This window comes from Mustela nivalis (assembly GCF_964662115.1).
Source record: "Mustela nivalis genome assembly, chromosome: 3".
NCBI lineage: Eukaryota > Metazoa > Chordata > Mammalia > Carnivora > Mustelidae > Mustela > Mustela nivalis.
In genome coordinates, this window is record NC_139022.1 from 150,517,251 (window position 1) to 150,537,446 (window position 20,196).

Consider the following 20,196-nt stretch of genomic DNA (forward strand, 5'->3'; position numbering starts at 1 on the left):
TCAGGTGGAAATGACAGGGTAGAAATATTATATTTTCTCATTTAATGCAGGAAAGCTATCTTTTCAGAAAAGAAGAGATTGAAATCATTAACATTTAATTCATGATGTCAAGTGAGAGAGCAAAGCTCATACGGATTGAATACCAGCCCAAAACCTTTAACATTTTGCCTCTGATTTTGTCACCGTTTCACATTTAAATGTTTTTAGAGTCTCTTCATGTACAAAAGTGCAAAGGTGAAGTGGAGAGAGAGAGAACTAGACAAAAGGATTGTGTCAGATCACCCTCAAACAACAGCTTTATCTTTCTCCCCTGAATAAAATCATTCTGTTCTGACTACAGAGTTGCCAGTCAAATCCTCATAACCACACCGGCCTGCCAATTTCCCCATCAGCAAAAAGGCATGTGGCGGGGAGAGTAAACCAGGAATGTGCTGCCATCCCAGGCAAAAATGGGCAGTTCACCAGCCTGGTGGGCACTTTAAACACTTTTCCACATAATAGGATAGGGTTGGGTTGGGCATCCCACATCCCAGGAGATCAAATGCCTTTGGAAGGTGTTTCAGCAGCAGAAGCAGGGTCTGATGGGGCAGATAGACTGCAGTCAGCAAAACCCCATTACTTGACTCAAGTCATTGAGACCCACTGGTTCATTGTCGTGGGAAGAAGCAGCACCACCAGCGATGTTAGCATCCAGCCTGGTTATCAAATATCTTACAGATCAGCTGGTCCAGATGTCTGAGGGCTCTCAGAAATTACATGCAAGAATTTACGTGTGAGCATCATTTCTGTTCCCACGTAAAGTGTCCTTAGCCTCTTATCAGTTTCTCAAAGATAATCATGACCCCAAAAGCTTTAAGAGTCACTAATCTAGTCCAGCCTCTCATTCTACCCATGTGAACACTGAGAAAAGGTAATTTATCTGAAGTCATAGAACCACTGGGTGGTATATTTTTCTGTCTTATTTCCTTCCTTGTGGCATTTTGACTACCTCGCCTATTGCCAATTCATCTTATGTGGACATTCATTTTTCTTGGTACCATCAAACCCAGCAGGTGGCTGCCTTGGGCTACTCAACTGGGATATGATTAATTATCATCAGGGCATCCATGACAGAAGCTATATTCTAGGAGGCTCCAAGGAACTATTTATACAGTTCCATTCTTAGGGAGTTTATAACATAATTGGGAAATATATTTCTAAGGACTGGTAAGAAGCCAGTGCAAAATAGCATATTTCAAGTGTTATAAACTGACCCTTGAACAACATGGAGGTGAGGGGTGATATCCTTGTGCAGCCAAAAAGCCATGGGTAACTCTTGACTCTCCAAAAGCTTAACAGTCTACTACTGACCTTATCAACAGCATTAAGTCAATTAACATATATTATGCATGTTCCATAGTACTATACTATTTTTATAATAAAGTAAGTTAGAGAATAGATAATGTTATTAATAAAATTATAAGGAAAATACGTGTACAGTACTGTATTTATCATAAAAAGAACAGAAGTGGACCTATACAGCTCAAACCTATGTTGTTCAAGGGTCAGCTGTATTTGGATGGCTCAGTGTGAACTGGAATGCTGGGGAAGGTCAAGGAGACGAGGAAGAACTTGAGTTAGATTTCAGATGTATTTGGGTTTTCATCACTGAAAAGGAATGGAGTACCTGTGTGTGGAGGAGAGAGAAGAACAGTATGGGCTCGCTCTATGATCTGACCACATTAAGCACTAGCTACATGGAAAATATAGTGTGGACTATCCAAAGACAATATGGGTCCTGGAAATGAATGATCAATGAATCTATCTAAAAGATGGGTATAACTTATAAAAACACTAGCTATAAGTAGGTAAGTGACTATATGATACTCCTGTGCGTATCACACATAGTCAAAGCTTTCCTTATCAACCTCTACTTAACCAACTTGTCAAATTAACCAATGATCTTCACTTGTTCCCTCTAATTCAGCTAGTGGCTTGTCAAGAGTCAGTTGTGCTGATTCCTAAATTTCTTTATGACTTTTATGTTTGTTATTTAATGATGTTATTTAATTATATAAACTCATGAATATGAGTAAAAAAAGAAAGTGACAGCTATGTTAAATGTTTTTGAAAGACTTGAAAAAGTTGAACATAATTGCCTTTGATGTGGTGTGTGTGTGTATATTTAATTATATATAATGAAATATTATTCAGACATGAGAAAGAAGAAAATTCTGCCATTTGCAGGAGCACAGATAAAATGAGGACATTATGTTAAGCAAAAACAGGCAAACAAAGACAAATACTGTATGATTTCACATTCATGTATGGAATCTAGAAAAGTTGAACTCAAAGAACCAGAGAGTTGAATGTTGGTGGCCAAGGACTGGAGAATGTAGGACATATAAGAGGTTGGTCAAAGAGTATAAACTGCCAGCTTTAAGATGAATAGTTCTGGGGATCTAATGTACATTGTGGTGATTATAGTTAATAATACTGTATCATATTCTTGAAATTTTCCAGGAAAGTCGTTCTTAAGTGTTCTCAACACATGCATGCACACACACAAGGGTAACTATGTGAAATAAAAGATACATTAATTAACTTGATTATGGCTATCATTACACAAATGTGTACATATATTAAATCATATTATACACCCTTAAGAAACCACATTGTACAACCTAAATCTGTACAATTTCTATTAGTCAATCATACCTCAACAAAAGTAAAAAGAAAATCTAAAATAACCAGAAAAACTTTAGGAAATACAAATAGTTGCCTGGGAAACGGCCTTACAAATAAGATGCATTACAGAATAAAAATTCAAAATGATCTCCATATACAGAAACACCAGGGAAAAGCCAGTTCAAAAGGAAAATGTAAAATCTTACATTATGTTTGTTTTTTTGTAGTTTTTTTTAATTTATTTTTTATTTTCAGCATAACAGTATTCATTATTTTTGCACCACACCCAGTGCTCCATGCAATCCGTGCCCTCCATAATACCCACCACCTGGTACCCCGACTTCCCACCCCCTGCCCCTTCAAACCCCTCAGATTGTTTTTCAGAGTCCATAGTCTCTAATGGTTCACCTCCCCTTCTAATTTCCCCCAACTCCCTTCTCCTCTCTAACTCCCCATGTTCTCCATGCTATTTGTTATGCTCCACAAATAAGTGAAACCATATGATAATTGACTCTCTCTGCTTGACTTATTTCACTCAGCATAATCTCCTCCAGTCCCGTCCATGTTGCTACAAAAGTTGGGTATTCGTCTTTCCTGATAGAAGCATAATACTCCATAGTGTATATGGACCACATCTTCCTTATCCATTCGTCCGTTGAAGGGCATCTTGGTTCTTTCCACAGGTTGGCGACCATGGCCATTGCTGCTATAAACATTGGGGTACAGATGGCCCTTCTTTTCACTACATCTGTATCTTTGAGGTAAATACCCAGGAGTGCAATTGCAGGGTCATAGGGAAGTTCTATTTTTAATTTCTTGAGGAATCTCCACACTGTTCTCCAAAAAGGCTGCACCAACTTGCATTCCCACCAACAGTGTAAGAGGGTTCCCCTTTCTCCACATCCTCTCCAACACATGTTGTTTCCTGTCTTGCTAATTTTGGCCATTCTAACTGGTGTAAGGTGATATCTCAATGTAGTTTTAATCTAAATCTCCCTGACGGCTAGTGATGATGAACATTTTTTCATATGTCTGATAGCCATTTGTATGTCTTTATTGGAGAAGTGTCTGTCCATATCTTCTGCCCATTTTTTGATACGATTGTCTGTTTTGTGTGTGTTGAGTTTGAGGAGTTCATTTTAGATCCTGGATATCAGCCTTTTGTCTGTACTGTCATTTGCAAATATCTTCTCCCATTCCGTGGGTTGCCTCTTTGTTTTCTTGACTGTTTCCTTGGCTGTGCAGAAGCTTTTGATTTTGATGAAGTCCCAAAAGTTCATCTTCGCTTTTGTTTCCTTTGCCTTTGGAGACATATCTTGAAAGAAGTTGCTGTGGCTGAGATCGAAGAGATTACTGCCTATGTTCTCCTCTAGGATTCTGATGGATTCCTGTCTCACGTTGAGGTCTTTTATCCATTTTGAGTTTATCTTTGTATACGGTTTAAGAGAATGGTCGAGTTTCATTCTTCTACATATAGCTGCCCAGTTTTCCCAGCACCATTTATTGAAGAGACTGTCATTTTTCCACTGTATATTTTTTTCCTGTTTTGTCGAAGATTATTTGACCATAGAGTTGAGGGTCCATATCTGGGCTCTCTACTCTGTTGTTTTGTTTTTTTAAGCCAACGGCACAGATATAAAGACAAAGAAAACCAGGTATGGCAAAAATCTATGGGGAAGGCAGGCAGCATAAAACTGGACTTTATAAATTGGCCACACACTCAATATGAATTCTCTGGGCAAGATGCTGTTGAATGGCCCCTCTCCCATACCCTGGGGAGATGTAGTTTTTTAGGTTCATCACTCACCAGGAGGTGATCTGGACTCCTCTCCACTTGACACAGAGCTCAAAGGGTTGTATTCTTGGCTCCCGACAGTGAGCATAGGACCGTGTCTTTAAATGTGTGCCAAACAGAGATGGCAAAGACACCTCTGTGATGTCTATAGTAGACTAGGAGGCCCAGTGGTTCCTTACAGAGAAGCTGATGGCAACACTCGTCTCTCAACATTAAGGGAAACCCTTCTGTGATGGCACTTAGGAATGGTTGACAATGAAGCTAGCTGCCTTAAAACGGTCCAGCTCTGCATTAGTGGCTATACTGAAGTGAAACTGGATGACCATGAGGGATGAAACAGAGGCTTTCTGAACAGGATGACAGGTTGGACTTGGTTCACTAACTCTAACAGATTCACAGTACCACAAATGTTTACACATAGTAACCCAGTATACCCATAATAGAGGTATGTATGCATAGGACTTACATATGAGTACAAAACTAAAAAAAATTTCAAGGAAAACTATTTAACCTTACTCTATTCATTTTGCTGTTTTCTTTCTCTTCTTTTCTTTTCTTTTTGTTATTTTTTTCCCAGCTGGTAAGAACCCACTAAGTCGATCTCACCACCCAATGAAGTGTGATGAACCCGTAATCTGAAAAACACTGGAATCAAAGTTGTTTTCTTTTTTCCTAGAATACTTGAGTTGGAGATTTCAACTCTAAAATTCTAAGAATAAAGAAAGCACATTTTGTCAGACACGGAGAGAAATCTATGGCTTACTGTGTCATACAAAGTGGCAAATGAAGACTGTCTCACTTCAAACATGCTCTGTATACATCATGCTCTCTGGCACTGTCTTTCAGTCTTTGAATGAACCACACAAGACACACATGGGACACTGACCCAGGACATAGCACGCATATGTGCACACACACAACTGAAACATACGTCTCATAAAATAATCGCTCATTTTACTATGTGTGATACTCTCTGATATTCTCTCTTCTGTTCTATTTCACTTTTGAAAAACTCTCCCTCAGGCCTCTTCACCTGGTCTTACTACCTCCTAATCAGTAACTAGTCCCAGTTTGAGAACCCTTTCTCTAGAAAGCTGGAGCTGGGCTGAGGAAGGAAGTTCAAGCATCAGATGTTAACTAGGAAACTGGGCTAAGAATGGTTAAATTGTGCTAGGGAAATACTTTTGAGAATGGAATTCGTTGGTGCAGAAAACAGTCCTCCAGGGGATTCAGCAGAACATCCAGAATGGCCTTGACATAGAGGCCACTGGACTGGTCTGAGAGGGAGTGGACCAAAAGCCTAATTATAGTACGCCGGAGATATGTGTGGTCTCCCTCCCTCAGCATCCAACCTAATATCCCATGGTTTAATGTTTTCGGGAGAACCTTAGATGACTGGGAGGCTCCTTTCCTAAATATTTTCCTTCATGCTATTCCTTCTAAGCATCATCTCAGACACAGAACTACTCTGCTCAGGACTTTCCCATGCCTTAAATCTGATTCTAATATTACACTGATTATATCACCTTCTATATATATATATATATATATATATATATATATATATATCTCCTTTCGTACTAGGCTGTGAGCTCTTTAGGCATGCTGACTGTGTTGCTCATCTCTGTGTTCCTGGGAAAGTCTGGGCGATCTTTCAAAAATGCAAATACTATCAGTCTCTCTCCTGCTTAACACTCTCCACTCTCCATAGCTCCCTATTTCCTTTAGGACAAATGTGAGCTCTGTTATTATGCCTTTCTTGCTCATAGTCTGACCCTTTCTTGCTTGTGGCAAGGTATTATGCCTTTACTCATCTAGCCTTATCTCTTGCCTCATAGAGCTTCAGACTTTCTAAGCAATCCCAGGAGCATTTTCCTCTTGCCTCCAAGCCATCACTCAAGTAGCTTCTTGCGTCTTGACTCTTTTCATGCTGTGTATTCCTCCCTTTTTCCTGGTTATCACCAAAGTGTCCTTCTTAGCTTCTGTAAGAAGCCTTCCCAGGCTCCTTCAAAACTGTATCAGATGTCACGCTGGTATTCCTCTAGGCCCCTGGTCTCTACCCCTGCCTGTACCACTCACCGCTTGAGACTACGCTCTCCTCTGCCTTCCCCACTGGATTGTCCAAGCAGAGACTGAGCTGTTTGACCCCTAAATCTCTTGTACATGCTTTTCACAAAGAAGATATTCAATATGTGCATGTCTGGATGAACACAGGCACATACCAGGTATCTGATAATGGTTGGGTAAGATGAATTGAAACAGCTTCAAAATTTGGCCTTAAGAATAACACGATGTCCCATGGTACTGGCACAAAAACAGACACATAGATCAATGGAACAGAATAGAGAGCCCAGAAATAGACCCTCAACTCTACAGTCAACTAATCTTCGACAAAGCAGGAAAGACTGTCCAATGGAAAAAAGACAGCCTCTTCAAAAAATGGTGCTGGGAAAATTGGACAGCCACATGCAGAAAAATGAAATTGGACCATTTCCTTACACCACACACGAAAATAGACTCAAAACGGATGAAGGACCTCAATGTGCAAAAAGAATCCATCAAAATCCTTGAGGAGAACACAGGCAGCAACCTCTTCGACCTTAGCCGCAGCAACATCTTCCTAGGAACAACGCCAAAGGCAAGGGAAGCAAGGGCAAAAATGAACTATTGGGATTTCATCAAGATCAAAAGCTTTTGCACAGCAAAGGAAACAGTCAACAAAATCAAAAGACAACTGACAGAATAAGAGAAGATATTTGCAAGCGACATATCAGATAAAGGACTAGTGTCCAGAATCTATAAACAACTTAGCAAACTCAACACCCAAAGAACAAATAATCCAATCAAGAAATGGGCAGAGGATATGAACAGACGTTTTTGCAAAGAAGACATCCAGATGGCCAACAGGCACATGAAAAAGTGTTCCATATCACTTGGCATCAGGGAAATACAAATCAAAACCACAATGAGATAACATCTCACACCAGTCAGAATGGCTAAAATCAACAAGTCAGGAAATGACAGATGCTGGCGAGGATGCGGAGAAAGGGGAACCCTCCTACACTGTTGGTGGGAATGCAAGCTGGTGCAGCCACTCTGGAAAACAGCATGGAGGTTCCTCAAAATGTTGAAAATAGAACTGCCCTATGACCCAGCAATTGCACTACTGGGTATTTACCCTAAAGACACAAACGTAGTGATCCAAAGGGGCATGTGCACCCGAATGTTTATAGCAGCAATGTCCACAATAGCCAAATATGGAAAGAACCTAGATGTCCATCAACAGATGAATGGATCAAGAAGATGTGGTATATATACACAATGGAATACTATGTAGCCATCAAAAGAAATGAAATCTTGCCATTTGCGACAACATGGATGGTACTAGAGCGTATCATGCTTAGCGAAATAAGTCAAGCAGAGAAAGACAACTATCATATGATCTCCCTGATATGAGGAAGTGGTGATGCAACATGGGGCTTAAGTGGGTAGAAGAAGAATCAATGAAACAAGATGGAACTGGGAGGGAGACAAACCATAAGTGACTCTTAATCTCACAAAACAAACTGAGGGTTGCTGGGGGGAGGGGGTTTGGGAGAAAGGGGTGGGATTATGGACATTGGGGAGGGTATGTGCTTTGGTGAGTGCTGTGAAGTGTGTAAACCTGGTGATTCACAGACCTGTACCCCTGGGGATAAAAATATATGTTTATAAAAAATAAAAAATTTAAAAAAAAAAAGGCTCAGCCTACCAAAAATTGTAAAAAAAAAAAAAAAAAAAAAAAAAAGAATAACACGATGTCCTAAATCAGGGGGTGAAAAGCTTCAAATAAAGTTTTTTGGGGACACAATCATGACCATTTGTTTAGGTATTGTCTATAACTGCCTTCTTGCTACAGCGGCAGAATTGAGTAGTTGAGACAGAGACCATAGAGCTGGGAAAGCACAAAATACTGACTAGCTGACCCTGTGAAAAAAAGTTTGTACCAGGTTGTGGGTATTATAGAGGGCACGGATTGCATGGAGCACTGGGTGTGGTGAAAAAATAATGAATACTGTTTTTCTGAAAATAAACAAATTGAAAAAAAAAAAAAGTTTGCCAACCCCTGATCAGAGACAACAGTCTTCACCTTTGTGCCATTTCAACCGTCTGAGGAAGACCTATTAGAAACCCTTCTCAGAATAATATTTTTAACTGCATCAAACAAAATACTTAGGATCAAAAAAGATACCAATTATATTGAAACACAGATCTAAATAATAAAAATTATGATTATGATAGTAAGACACACATCTTTACTAATACATTAAGTAATAATACCTAGCAATGCATTTAGTAAGTACAATTATTTTAAAGTAGTGATAAGCATGACTGGAACCCTGAGATATGTGTAACAGTTGTAACGGGATAAGAACATACTTGTGATTCCATCAGTGACAAAGCCACAGGAACTGCTAATACAACTGTGCTTTGTTGACCACATTCATATTGGAAGGGAACATTAAATTTCAGTTGATAAGCTAAGAATGTAATTTTTGTCCAACCAAAGACCAAGGACCCCTTTAATTCTCTTCATGGGCCCCTTGGGAATCTACACACTACAGATGAAGAGAAGAGACATGATCCCACATTATCCAGGGCGAACACAAAAGGGGAAGAGAAAACCTCACACACGGAAGAGCCTCTGATTCTCTGTCCATTTTGCAGACTGGTTTTATGCAGGATTTGCTCCGTACTAAAGTGAATTGCCAAGAAAAGTACAAAACCACTAAGTAGTCAGAGATTAAAAAAAAAAAAAAAGATGCATTATTTGACCTTCAACTTCAGCCTTCTTTCTTTAAGAATTGGTTCAACCCAACCAAACGACAAACAGATGGATAGAATGGGGTGATGATAAACTCAGCTCGCAATGTGTCCCAAGCAGGACAACTGGAGAGCACACTTTCATTGACAGTTTACAAATGGTTCCCAATGTAGTTACACAAGAACTCAGTTTATGTGACCTTCCGTCAATCTGACCAGGGATTACATCAGGGTAACTCATGGTAGAAAGGATGGAATCCTTAAGGGATTGAATCGTAAAACTGTAGGTCAGACCTCTGCAAAAACATTCAGGACCATCCTTCCCTTTGAGCCTACGTGGAGGAACTTGCTGGCTTCCAGAATGGCTGGGATCAGGCCTTAGTCTGGAAGGTGGTGCTAAGATCTTGGATTTGGAAACTAAAGATAAGAAAAAGGAATTTTTTTGTGAAGGGCCACTTGTTAATATGAAATCTCAGCTGACATCAAGCAAGCCCATTCTTGCTTATTTCTAATTCTGGTGGTGGTGGTAAAGAAGGCTTATACTTAAAGGGTGCAACTTCCTCAACACTTCTTGAAAGGAAAGGAAGATTTCTCCTTTTTTCCCCCATTATTCACCAAATTAATTAATTGTATAAGAACAATTCTTTAAATATTTTAAGCTCTGTGCTTTTGGGGGTAGGAAAACCAACACAAGGATACATCACTGTTAAATATTGTAGCCGTTTGCCCAATTATTGCTATAAATTCTAGTAAAATGCTATGAAAAAAGTTGGCAATTTACTTACATATTATGAAGAGCTCCAAAACACAAGTTATAATTCAATATGAAATAAAATAACAAGGGGAATTTCCAAGTTAGTTTTGCAGTTTGTATTATTTGAAGCATTGCCATCTACTGATACTCCTTTAATGATAAGAAAACAAAAGCAATAAATAACTTGGGATGGGGGGAGAGGAGAGAGATGTACGGTCAGATCCATGTTGAGTTTTGCCTGGCTTACACTACTGTAGTTAGTAAGGTGTGTTGTGGCCTCTGAGATTAGTGGTAAAGGATTCAATGATCCCCCTGCCTCCAGTTTTTGTGTCAATACATTTCCATTTCCATGTGGCTTAGGGCAAAGAAAAGAACCAACATTAAAAAAAAAAAAATCTTCCATAAGCTACCTCTCTAAGTGCTGCACAGAAAGCTTTTCATCCTCCCAAGCCACCCCCGGTAGCCACTGTCATTATCCATGCTTTACAGTGGCCAAAAGTAGGGCTCAGAGAGCTTGAGGAACTTGTGCAACATTCCAGCTAGTTTGGGTATTCTCTAAATGCAATCCCATGACGCTGCTGTGTCCAAATGTTCACCAGCACCTATGCGATGTGTGGTGTGTTCACCCCAGCCTAGGTGTTAGGTTCTACAAAGGAGAGCAAGTCAAGATGTTGCCCTCATGTCCTGCTGAGGAGGACAACCTTGGGCAAGTAATTAACTACAAGTGTGCTGAGTGTCTCATGGAAATGTTACGGGTGTACCTAATCTTGTCTAGGGAGGGGGCAGGGTTTCAAGGAAGGCTTCCTGGAGGAGGTAGTACTTCAGCAGGGTTCCTGAAGGATGAAGAAGAGTTAGTCAGGTAAAGGGGCAGAAGAACTATCCTGGCAGAGAATGGCAAACATAAAGACTTCTAACCAGGAAAGAACAGGGCTCTATACAAAAGCAGAAGATACATATCTCCAAAGCCATAATAACAATGGTTCACACTGACAGAGCACTTTTGTGTGCCTGGGACTGTTCTGTACATTTCGTGAGCATCAATGCATTTCATCTCACAACTCCATGAGGCAAATGAACTATTACCCCCATTCTTCTGTCAGAGGCAAAGAGAAGTTAAATAATCCACTTAAGCTGACACAGCTTGAAAGTGGTTGGAGGGGTGGGGGGTTTGGACCAGGGATCTCGCTCTAGAGCTGATGCAGTACTCACCTTTGTCATGAGAACAGCAGCCAGAGTCACTGGGGTTTAGGGGGCAGATGGTCCAGACTGATTTTATACGTAAGGAAGCTAAGAAATGGAATTGAGCAATTTGTGCCCAAGTTTAGAGGCCAGCTCCAAGCTGTGTCTTCTAATCCCACATCTGAACAAATTCTAACTTGAAAGAGGAAACCAAGAATTGGATACTAAGTCTCAATTCTTTCTTTATTAAGTTTTTAATTCCAATATAGTTACCATACCGTGTTATATTAGTTTCAGGTGTACAATATAGTGATTCAACATGTCCATACAAGAACCAGTGCTCATCACAACAGGTGCATGCCTTAATCCCCATCACCTGTTTCACCCATCCCCCAACCCACCCACCTCCCCTCTGGTAACCATGAGTTTGTTCTCTAAAGTCTCAATTCTAAATGAGAAACTTTAACCTTCAGATCTGTGACCTTGACCATGAGTCAAATCACATCATTCCTTAAAACTACTCAAGGAAAATCCATAATCCATTCAGCTTCTATTCTGAATCCCAGATTTCATCTTCATTTTAGAAACAGCCTTTACAAGGTAACTTCCTGTGAGCAAACTAATTAAATTCATTTGTTACTTGCAGATTAAGGAAGAGTTTTTGATGGGATGGAAAGACAGATGACTTTGACAAAAATATCAATTTGTGAAATAATTTTTAAAATCCATTCAAGTGTGTATGACCTTAAGATTCTCAAGGAAAACCAATCTGTAGGCACTGTGATCAGCTTAGAAGCAGCCCTGTGTGAAGATGAATTTTGCAAGTCTTATCATGGAAGGCATCTGCAACAGACCAGGGAATTACTTAAGTAGAAAGGTGTGAAAGAGAAAAGAGGAAACACACTGCTTTTTCTCCTTTATTAGTATAACTATCTTGGGCTGAGACTGAGATCAACACTTCTTGACCAATGTCCTTAACAAATACATAGAATATTTTGAACTTTCACATGGACTCCAAATAAGCCAGTGATGACTTTTTTATTAAAAAGAGCCACTATCACTCATATGTGGAATTTAAGAAACAAAACAAATGAGGGAAGGGGGAGAAAGGAGGGGGGCAGACCAAGAAACAGACTCTTAACTGTAGAAAACTGATAGCTGCCAAAGGGGAGGTTGGTGGGGGGCTGAGTCAAGAGGGTTACAGGAATAAAGGAGGGCACTTGTGATGGGCACGGAGTGATGTATGGAAGTGCCGCATCACTATATTATACACCTGAAATGAACAGTACACTCATGTTAGTGTTGGAATTTGAATAAAAACTTAAGAAAACATAACAGCCACTGAAAGCTTTATCTACCCTTTCCAGCAACTGTCAATGCAAAGCTCGAATAATTTTAACCCATCATGTCACACATATGGGAAAAACTATACTTAAGTTAAATGAAAACTTTAACCCACCTGACAGATAGCATACGTGGGGCATGGCATCCCAACTGGAACATCAGAGATAAAGAATATTTTTCCAGGCCTTTCCTTTTCATTGCCACCATAGTATATATTTTTTGCTTATGAGAAAGGCACTTACCCTGGGGAAATTCTTAGGCAGAAGGAGAAAAGTTTCTCAGATATTTATAGCCAAAATATTTCAAATCATAGGTAGCTATATTTATGCTTGGTTCTTATAAACAGTAAGTATTGCTGCCCCCAAAGAAATTTTCAGTATCACTTTAGAAAAAGAAAATTCTTCACCACCTCAAATGTAAGACTTTTTTGTTTTAAAAAAAGCAGATAAAAGTTTTAAAAACACTGCAAAATATCTTACAGCTTATAGGCTTACTAGAATCTGCCTCTTCAAATCTTTTCTACACTGATTAAATATTTTAAAAATCTACTCTTAGCAAGGAAGTGAAAAAATAACCCTCGGGCCAACTTCGGGGGGAGATCAGAAGATTACATTCATCTAAAGCTTCATCCTCCCTGAGCCAGAGACCAAGTCACTGAGAGCACTGCTTCAGGGAGTCACTCTACGAATGTCCTCCATTTTAAGGAGGCAGAAGTTGGATGATAAATAAGAAATTTGCTTGGTCTTAAGCCTATGACTTAAAAGAGAGCACCATAAATACATAATGCCCACTTGAAATATCACCAAAACCAGCAAACATGCAGTCAGAACCCCCATACTCTGGCCCAGTATAATTGCTGTGGTTAATCTTTTACTAGCCAGTTAAATGCCTCTTTAAAAGTTTTTTGACAATTTCTTAACAATGCCTTTGAAACTGTCATCCTCACTGAATAAGAAGAACAACCAATGTATAAGTGCCTACCAAGGCAGAGAGAGGCAGGAGAAGCACATCTTCCAGAGACAGGACTTACAGGGGAACTGAAATCTGAAGATAACTCAGGAGCCTGATTTCTACAGTTTCTGAGTCTCGGTTCCCAAAGGCCTGCCTCTTGGCTACAATAAGAAACTTTCAGCTCACACAAAGCTGGTCCCAGATGTTTGTGCATATGGGAGTTATCTGGGAAAAAGGAACTGAATGTTAACATGAAGCAAACCTTTCTGGGGAAAATAGAATAATGACTAAAGACCCCCAAAAGCTTTTCATACTAATTGTAGTGTCTGATTTAGAGCTCACAAAGCTCTCTCTAAAGATATCTGTGAGCACTCACTGGAATGGGATAGGCTCTGAGATGTTTACAAATGAATATGGGGATTTATTCTGTGGCCAAACATTAAATACCACAACAAGCTGTGAAAGCTTTCATTCTGGAACAACAGCAAACAGCAGCCCAAGATGAGGCCTCACGGTTCCTTCCCAGCAGGGATCTCGGAGGGCTGGGCCTATGCGCCCACTGTCTCAGAAGGCGAATCACAGACATGAAAGGGACATGTAGGGTTTCACAAAAAGAGCACTGCACTAGAAGTCAGGATATTTCTGATTGTGTTTCTGTCCCCAACCCGTCATTTTTACCTTGGCAAAGCAATTTAAGCACTTGAGCCTCAATTTCTTTCTTTGTAAAAGGGAAATCATGGTGTGGAGGGAAGAAAATGAATAGCCATTAAATGTCTATGATGTAGAAACACTTTGTAAAGACTGTAGCCAACAATACTGCAATGAGGGTTACAGCAGCTTGCTATTACAGAGGAGGACATGGAGGTTCTGAGGCAAAATCATTTGACCAGAGTCAAAAATTCTGGAAGAGATAATAGAGGCAGAAATCTTGGCATGGGGGCTGGATATAGGGGGCAGGAAGCTCTCCCCATTCTACCATGTTCCTTCCATTTGGAACTCCAAGATGTCCAAGAACTCTGAATTCATTTAGTTTTCCAGAACACTGTAAAGTTATATTTGTCAAGATAATTTTCTTTTTTTAAAAAATTAGCAGTTTGTTAGAATGGTATATAATTTTTAAATGTTAATATATAAAAATCTAGGACCTAAGCCCTCAAACATTAGAGACTGCTCTGAATGCTAAAGTGCATTTTTCTTGGTAAAGAAGGAGAATTATTAAACGTAGTTACATAACACCCCTATATACTGTACACTCTCATAGGTGTTAACATCTACAAAGCTCTTTCTCCTATGGGATTGCAGCCAATCCTCCTGACCACACACTGTAAGGCTGGAAAATTATGACCCGTATACTGCAGATAAGGACTGGAGGTCAATGTTTGGGGGGCCCACATCACCTCCCTTTGTCCCACTTCTGGTCTCAGCAGCAGCTGCAGTGTGGACCTCTCCCTTGGACAGGCAAGTCTGAGAGCAATTCTGCATACTTCAGGAAGAGTTCAGTGAAATCAACCCCCATGGGAAGATCCTGTTGCCTGCAGAAGTGACTTCGGGGACACAGTTATACATCCTCCTTCCCTGTCTCCCTCTCCCCACCTTCTCATTCTTGCTTCCAAATAAAATAACCAATGTGCTCTCAAACCCCTGTATCTGGCCAGCCTGTGGGGGGACCCCAAACTCTGAGAGGCGCTGAGATTTCAGGACAGGAAGTGACTCACACCTGGCTTCCGGGCTGGCAAGTGATGATGAAAGGGCTTTCTTCCAGTTCTTCTGGTTCTAAACTCAATGAATCCCTTTCATTGTCCACATTCAGTAGGGTACATGGGTTAAGAAACTGCAATTTCTACCTTTTGCCAGTATGTCAGACTTAAAACCAGTTTTCAAAATACATGCTTTAGCACAACATTAAAAATAAATGATAACCATCATATTTTCTGGGGGCTACATAGATGCCCTGCTGGGCTACCATGAAAAATTTTGCATTTCCCCAAATTTCAAAGTATTGCATTTTGCTTTTCTGGTGCTAGACAACTGCATTAGAAATGTTAAGTTCTGGGGCGCCTGGGTGGCACAGTGGGTTAAAGCCTCTGCCTTTGGCTCAGATCATGGTTCTAGGGTCCTGGGATCCAGCCCTGCATCGAGCTCTCTGCTCTGCGGGGAGCCTGCTTCCTCCTCTCTCTCTCTCTGCCTGCCTCTCTGCCTACTTGTGATCTCTGTCTGTCAAATAAATAAATAAAATCTTTAAAAAAAAAAAAAAAGAAAGAAAGAAATGTTAAGTTCCCCTTAGAGTTTTAAGAATGAGCAAGCTGAAGTTATAGGACTCTCAGTGCTTCATGTTTAACTACTACCAGAAACAGGATTAGAATCTTTTCTACCCCAGGCACATTCAGGCTTTGCCTACCAAATTTGTTCAATGGAGGGCTAGTAGATAATCCTCAATAGTGAGCATTGGTCTGGAGCTCTCCAGTGGGCGTCCTTTTCCCCATCTCATTTTCCCAGCATCTGCTTTGCCCCTTTTACATTAAGAGCACCACAATTTTCCTTGGAGGAAACAACCCTTCTGAACTCTCTCAATCCATGTACTTTGGTGTAAATAACCCACCAGGCCCTAGTTCCAGAGCTCAGAATATGAGCAAATGTCTGATCAATTAGTGTAGCCTCTTCCCTGGCCACAGTGGTTGGCTCAGAGAGAAGGAACCCAAGACTGGCCAGTTAGAGTGGACACTGAGACTCCAATGGGCCCACTGAGAAATGGCCACTCTTTTCCAGGGGGGAGTTACGCTAGAGGATAGCAAGTCTTTGGTATCTGGCAGCCATCTTGCCACCACACCAGAAAAGCCTACTTGAAAAGGCAGCCAATAAATGAGAAAGCATAGCACAGAGATGGATGGAAACAAATGGCTGCTTTGGCACATATCAGATCCTCCCTGAACCTAGGTTTTCCACTGGACTTGAGAGTCCCAGCAGTCACCACATTCCTGCCTCATCTTCTAGGCTTCTGCCACCTGTTAGTCAACAAGTCCTGCCTGAAATGAGCTCTGTCCTCAGGCATTAAAGGGACTCAGAGCAGCACTTCTCTGAAGAAACAAGGATCTGTTTTCCACTACAGATGAGAAGGCTAGGAAGTCAAGACACAAAGCAGGGCTAATCGAAATCTTGGCAGAATCATTTTGTCCCAGCTTCAGATAGCTTCGGGAATGAGGTACTAAACTAGTCTCTTTATGGATCCATGAAGCAGCAGGCCTTCGACAAACACCACCACCTTTACTGGAGGGAACACTAATTCCCCAGACCCGTGTGCATCTGCCAGCTGCTTCGGTTCACTCTCTAACTCAGCTAGAGCTCAGAGGAAGGGCCTTAGATTAGGAACTCCTTTTGTTTGGTGTGTGCATGTATGTGTGTGAATGGGGGGGGGAGGGGAAGGCACATATGTGCCTTCTTTTTGTTTGTTTATTTTTGTTTACAATTACATAGCAGCATTGAGAATCCATATTTTTCTATCTGTAAGATTTTGGAAGAATTCCTCATTATTCTTCTACCTTCTGATAAGCTAAGTAACAAGAATTTGAGAGGTAGATAAAAGAAAAAAGCAGAAACCAAACCAAGACACCTGCCTCATGGCATTAAGGATGTGGAGGAAACAATGACTTCTATTTGTTTGTTTTTCCCCTTCCTCAAGAAAAATCACCACCAAATATTTAAACTTCAGGTATAACGTTCCAAAGCCAGGGAGGCAAGTTTCAAGCTTGAAATGTGGGCAGGTGTGCTGGCAATGATGCCTAGGGAGTTTTCAGAGCCTAGAATAGTCCTGATGGTAGAGGGGAGAAGAGGAAGACGTAGGGTGAGCACTGGGTTTACCAGATGACCTGGGTCTGAAGAGGTGTGGGGATAGGTGCTGGCCTGGGAAGAGAGTATAAATATAGGTCTTCAAGCCTTTGGCTTCTCTTAAATACACATGCAGTGGAGACAACTCTCCACATAGTATTCTGTCATGTTTGGAACACTTGAGGTCAATACATACTGTTTTTGAGTGCTACACACAAACTTACCTGATGAATTCCACAGAATAGTACTGAATCGGGGAGCTTCCTTCACTCTTTCCAGGTTTCCAAGACAGGGCCACCTCAGAATCTGAGACCACAATGACGTGTGGCTGCTGGGGTGCTGTCGGAGGCAGGCAGGAATCTAGGTGGGACAGCAAACACTTAAGAGTTGACTTTGTGGTGGTCTTACTGCTGAAGATGTTTAATATATAAAAAGCACATGTGCTTCCTACAGTTTAAACATCTCTATTCAGTATGGTCATTGGGGAAAGTATATGTTATGGTGAATGCTGTGAAGTGTGTAAACCTGGCAATTCACACAGACCTGTACCCCTAGGGCTAATAATACATTATATGTTAATTAAAAAATTAAAAATTAAAAAAACAAAAACAGAAACATCTCTATTCAGAACAACCTCCAAATCCAAGCCAAACAAACACAGAAAAATATACCATGTAACATTTCAAATGAGAACAGGGCTTCCCTCCTTCCCTCAATGCCCTGGCTGAAATCTAACTAAATTAAGAGCACGCCATCAGCTCTGGGACACACAATAGTGCATACCCTTTAAAATCCTCAACTAAACTCCCACCTCCTAGTTACCTTCCATCTCTGTTTGCATGTTGGAATGGACACTTGCAAGGAAAATGAAATGCATAACATTACTGTCACTCAAGTTCAATTTTGTGCGTGTGTGTGTGTGTGTGCATATGTGAGTGCACACGCATGTGTGTGTGCATATGTTGCCCCAGCCATCAGAACGCATACCAGTGGTAGGATGTTTGGGACATGCCCTCCCACCATCATGTGTAAAGATGTAAGAGTCACCCACAATCTTATCGCCCCAAGGAAACTGCTATTACTATTTTCATATCCAGAGTTTCACATCTCCTAGCCTTTACTCACACTATTGCTTATGCCGGAAACATTTTTTCTTACTGTCTCTCCTAGAGGAATCCTATGTAGTTTTCAAACTTTGGGCCAAAAATATGGATCTTTCTAAAATCTTCCCTCAGCCTATGTATTGAGGTCAGGAGGAGGGCTCCCTCCTGAGTGCTCCAGAGCCCGCTCAGATGGCCTGGAGCTGCTCACCTACCATCTGCTTCTCCCTCCACAATGAGCTTGTGAACTGTGATGATGGAGCCACCTTTGTCCCCCGGTGCCCAGCAAAGTGCCACTTTAATGCACCATTGTTGGGTTCCCTTTGCCTATAAAATCTCCTCTCCCACTCTCCTTCCTCCCCTTCCTGATTCCCCCTTACTGGTCAGTCATTTTCCCAGGGAATTCTCACCTCACTCCTGCATGGGATCTCCCTTTACATGTTCTTACAGCACTAAATAGCATTTGCCACCATCCATGACTACACCTTAACTAGGTAATGTCTTGATCCACCCCACTAAGTTTTGAGAGGACAAAGGCTGTGCCTGTTTTGGTTCATCACCAGAGCCTCGCACAGTGCCTGGCACACAGAAGGTCATCATTGGTATACACTGAATGAAGGGATGAGTGAATGGCATCCATTGCTTTTCTACACTTAATGAATTGAACCCATTTTACCTTGGGGCAAAGTGGTAACATGCTGAGGAGAGCTAAGCCGCCCTTTGCCAGTCTGGCTGTAAGCTGCTATGCTCACTCGATATTCAGTGCCTGGTTTCAAATCTCCGATCACTTCCTCCTGTCAACAACCAAACAGGAAATGCATCAATGACCAGAAGTTCTTTTCAAGTGAACCAGACAATTTCCAGAAGGATTGTACCTCAAGGCCCCTCTGAAACTGCATACCACAGATTTCTTTGCTTTCTCTAGGACTGGCCAAGTTGCAAAGAGGAAAACACCATCACATATTTCCAGAGAGTTACCCTTTACTGGCATCTACACATGGTTCTAGAACAGAGAGACTCAGTCATCTTATCAGATCTTGCTTTTAACATTTGAGTTCCTTGATCAGAGTACTGAGCTGCTAGAATTCAGGGAATCATCCTTTCCAGGGTTGGATTCCACCAGTTTTTTCTCTCCATTTGCACATTACAGATGTTCAGAGACTAACCACAACAGCAAACTGAGGTCTTGATTTGTACCAGTAAAGAAGGGTCTCAAACTTCGGTTCTCAAATTTTTAGCTGCATCACAATCACCAGGAGGGTTTCTTAAATTGCTGGACCTACCCTCCTCTTACTCCAGGGTTGCTGATTCAGTACATCTGGGAAGGGACCCAAGAATATGCATTTCTAAGAAGTTTCCAAGTGCTGCTGCAGGTCCAGGAACCCCACATTGATGAAGGATGTATATGAACTTCACCTGTACCATGTCCCTGACCAGAAGGCCCCAGCTGGAGGCTTTCTGAAAGCATCCTCCACTTCAGGCTTTGGTGAAAGCAACATGTCCCAGGGGCTACAGTGCTAACTAGGAGGTGGGAGTCTGGGCCCCACTGGTCCCAGCACACTACAGTGGAAAGGACACGGGCTTTGGAATCAATGAGTCTTTAGCTTGAATCCTGATTCTGCCACTTATTGCTAGCTGTGGCCTTGAAATTAAATCCCCTGAGCCTCAGTTTCTTCCTCTGTAAAATGGAGATGATATAGAACTGTCTTGCATAGCTGTCATATTTGGGATAATGTGTGTAAAGCAGTTGGGATGAGGGATGTCCTCAAGAAATGGGTTGT

The 20,196-nt window shown here is 41.1% G+C and overlaps 1 protein-coding gene across 2 annotated transcripts in view; it reads right to left on the bottom strand.

The window, feature by feature from the left end:
- The window catches only part of EGFLAM (EGF like, fibronectin type III and laminin G domains), a 182,007-nt gene that overhangs the window by 83,577 nt on the left and 78,234 nt on the right, over window positions 1-20,196 (bottom strand). For both annotated transcript variants that reach the window (XM_082723444.1, XM_082723443.1), the window contains exons 5-6: window positions 19,092-19,209; window positions 17,540-17,675 (exon numbers count right to left, since the gene is read on the bottom strand). In XM_082723444.1, coding sequence (XP_082579570.1) covers window positions 17,540-17,675; window positions 19,092-19,209 — 254 coding nt within the window. The remainder of the gene's footprint in view (window positions 1-17,539; window positions 17,676-19,091; window positions 19,210-20,196) is intronic.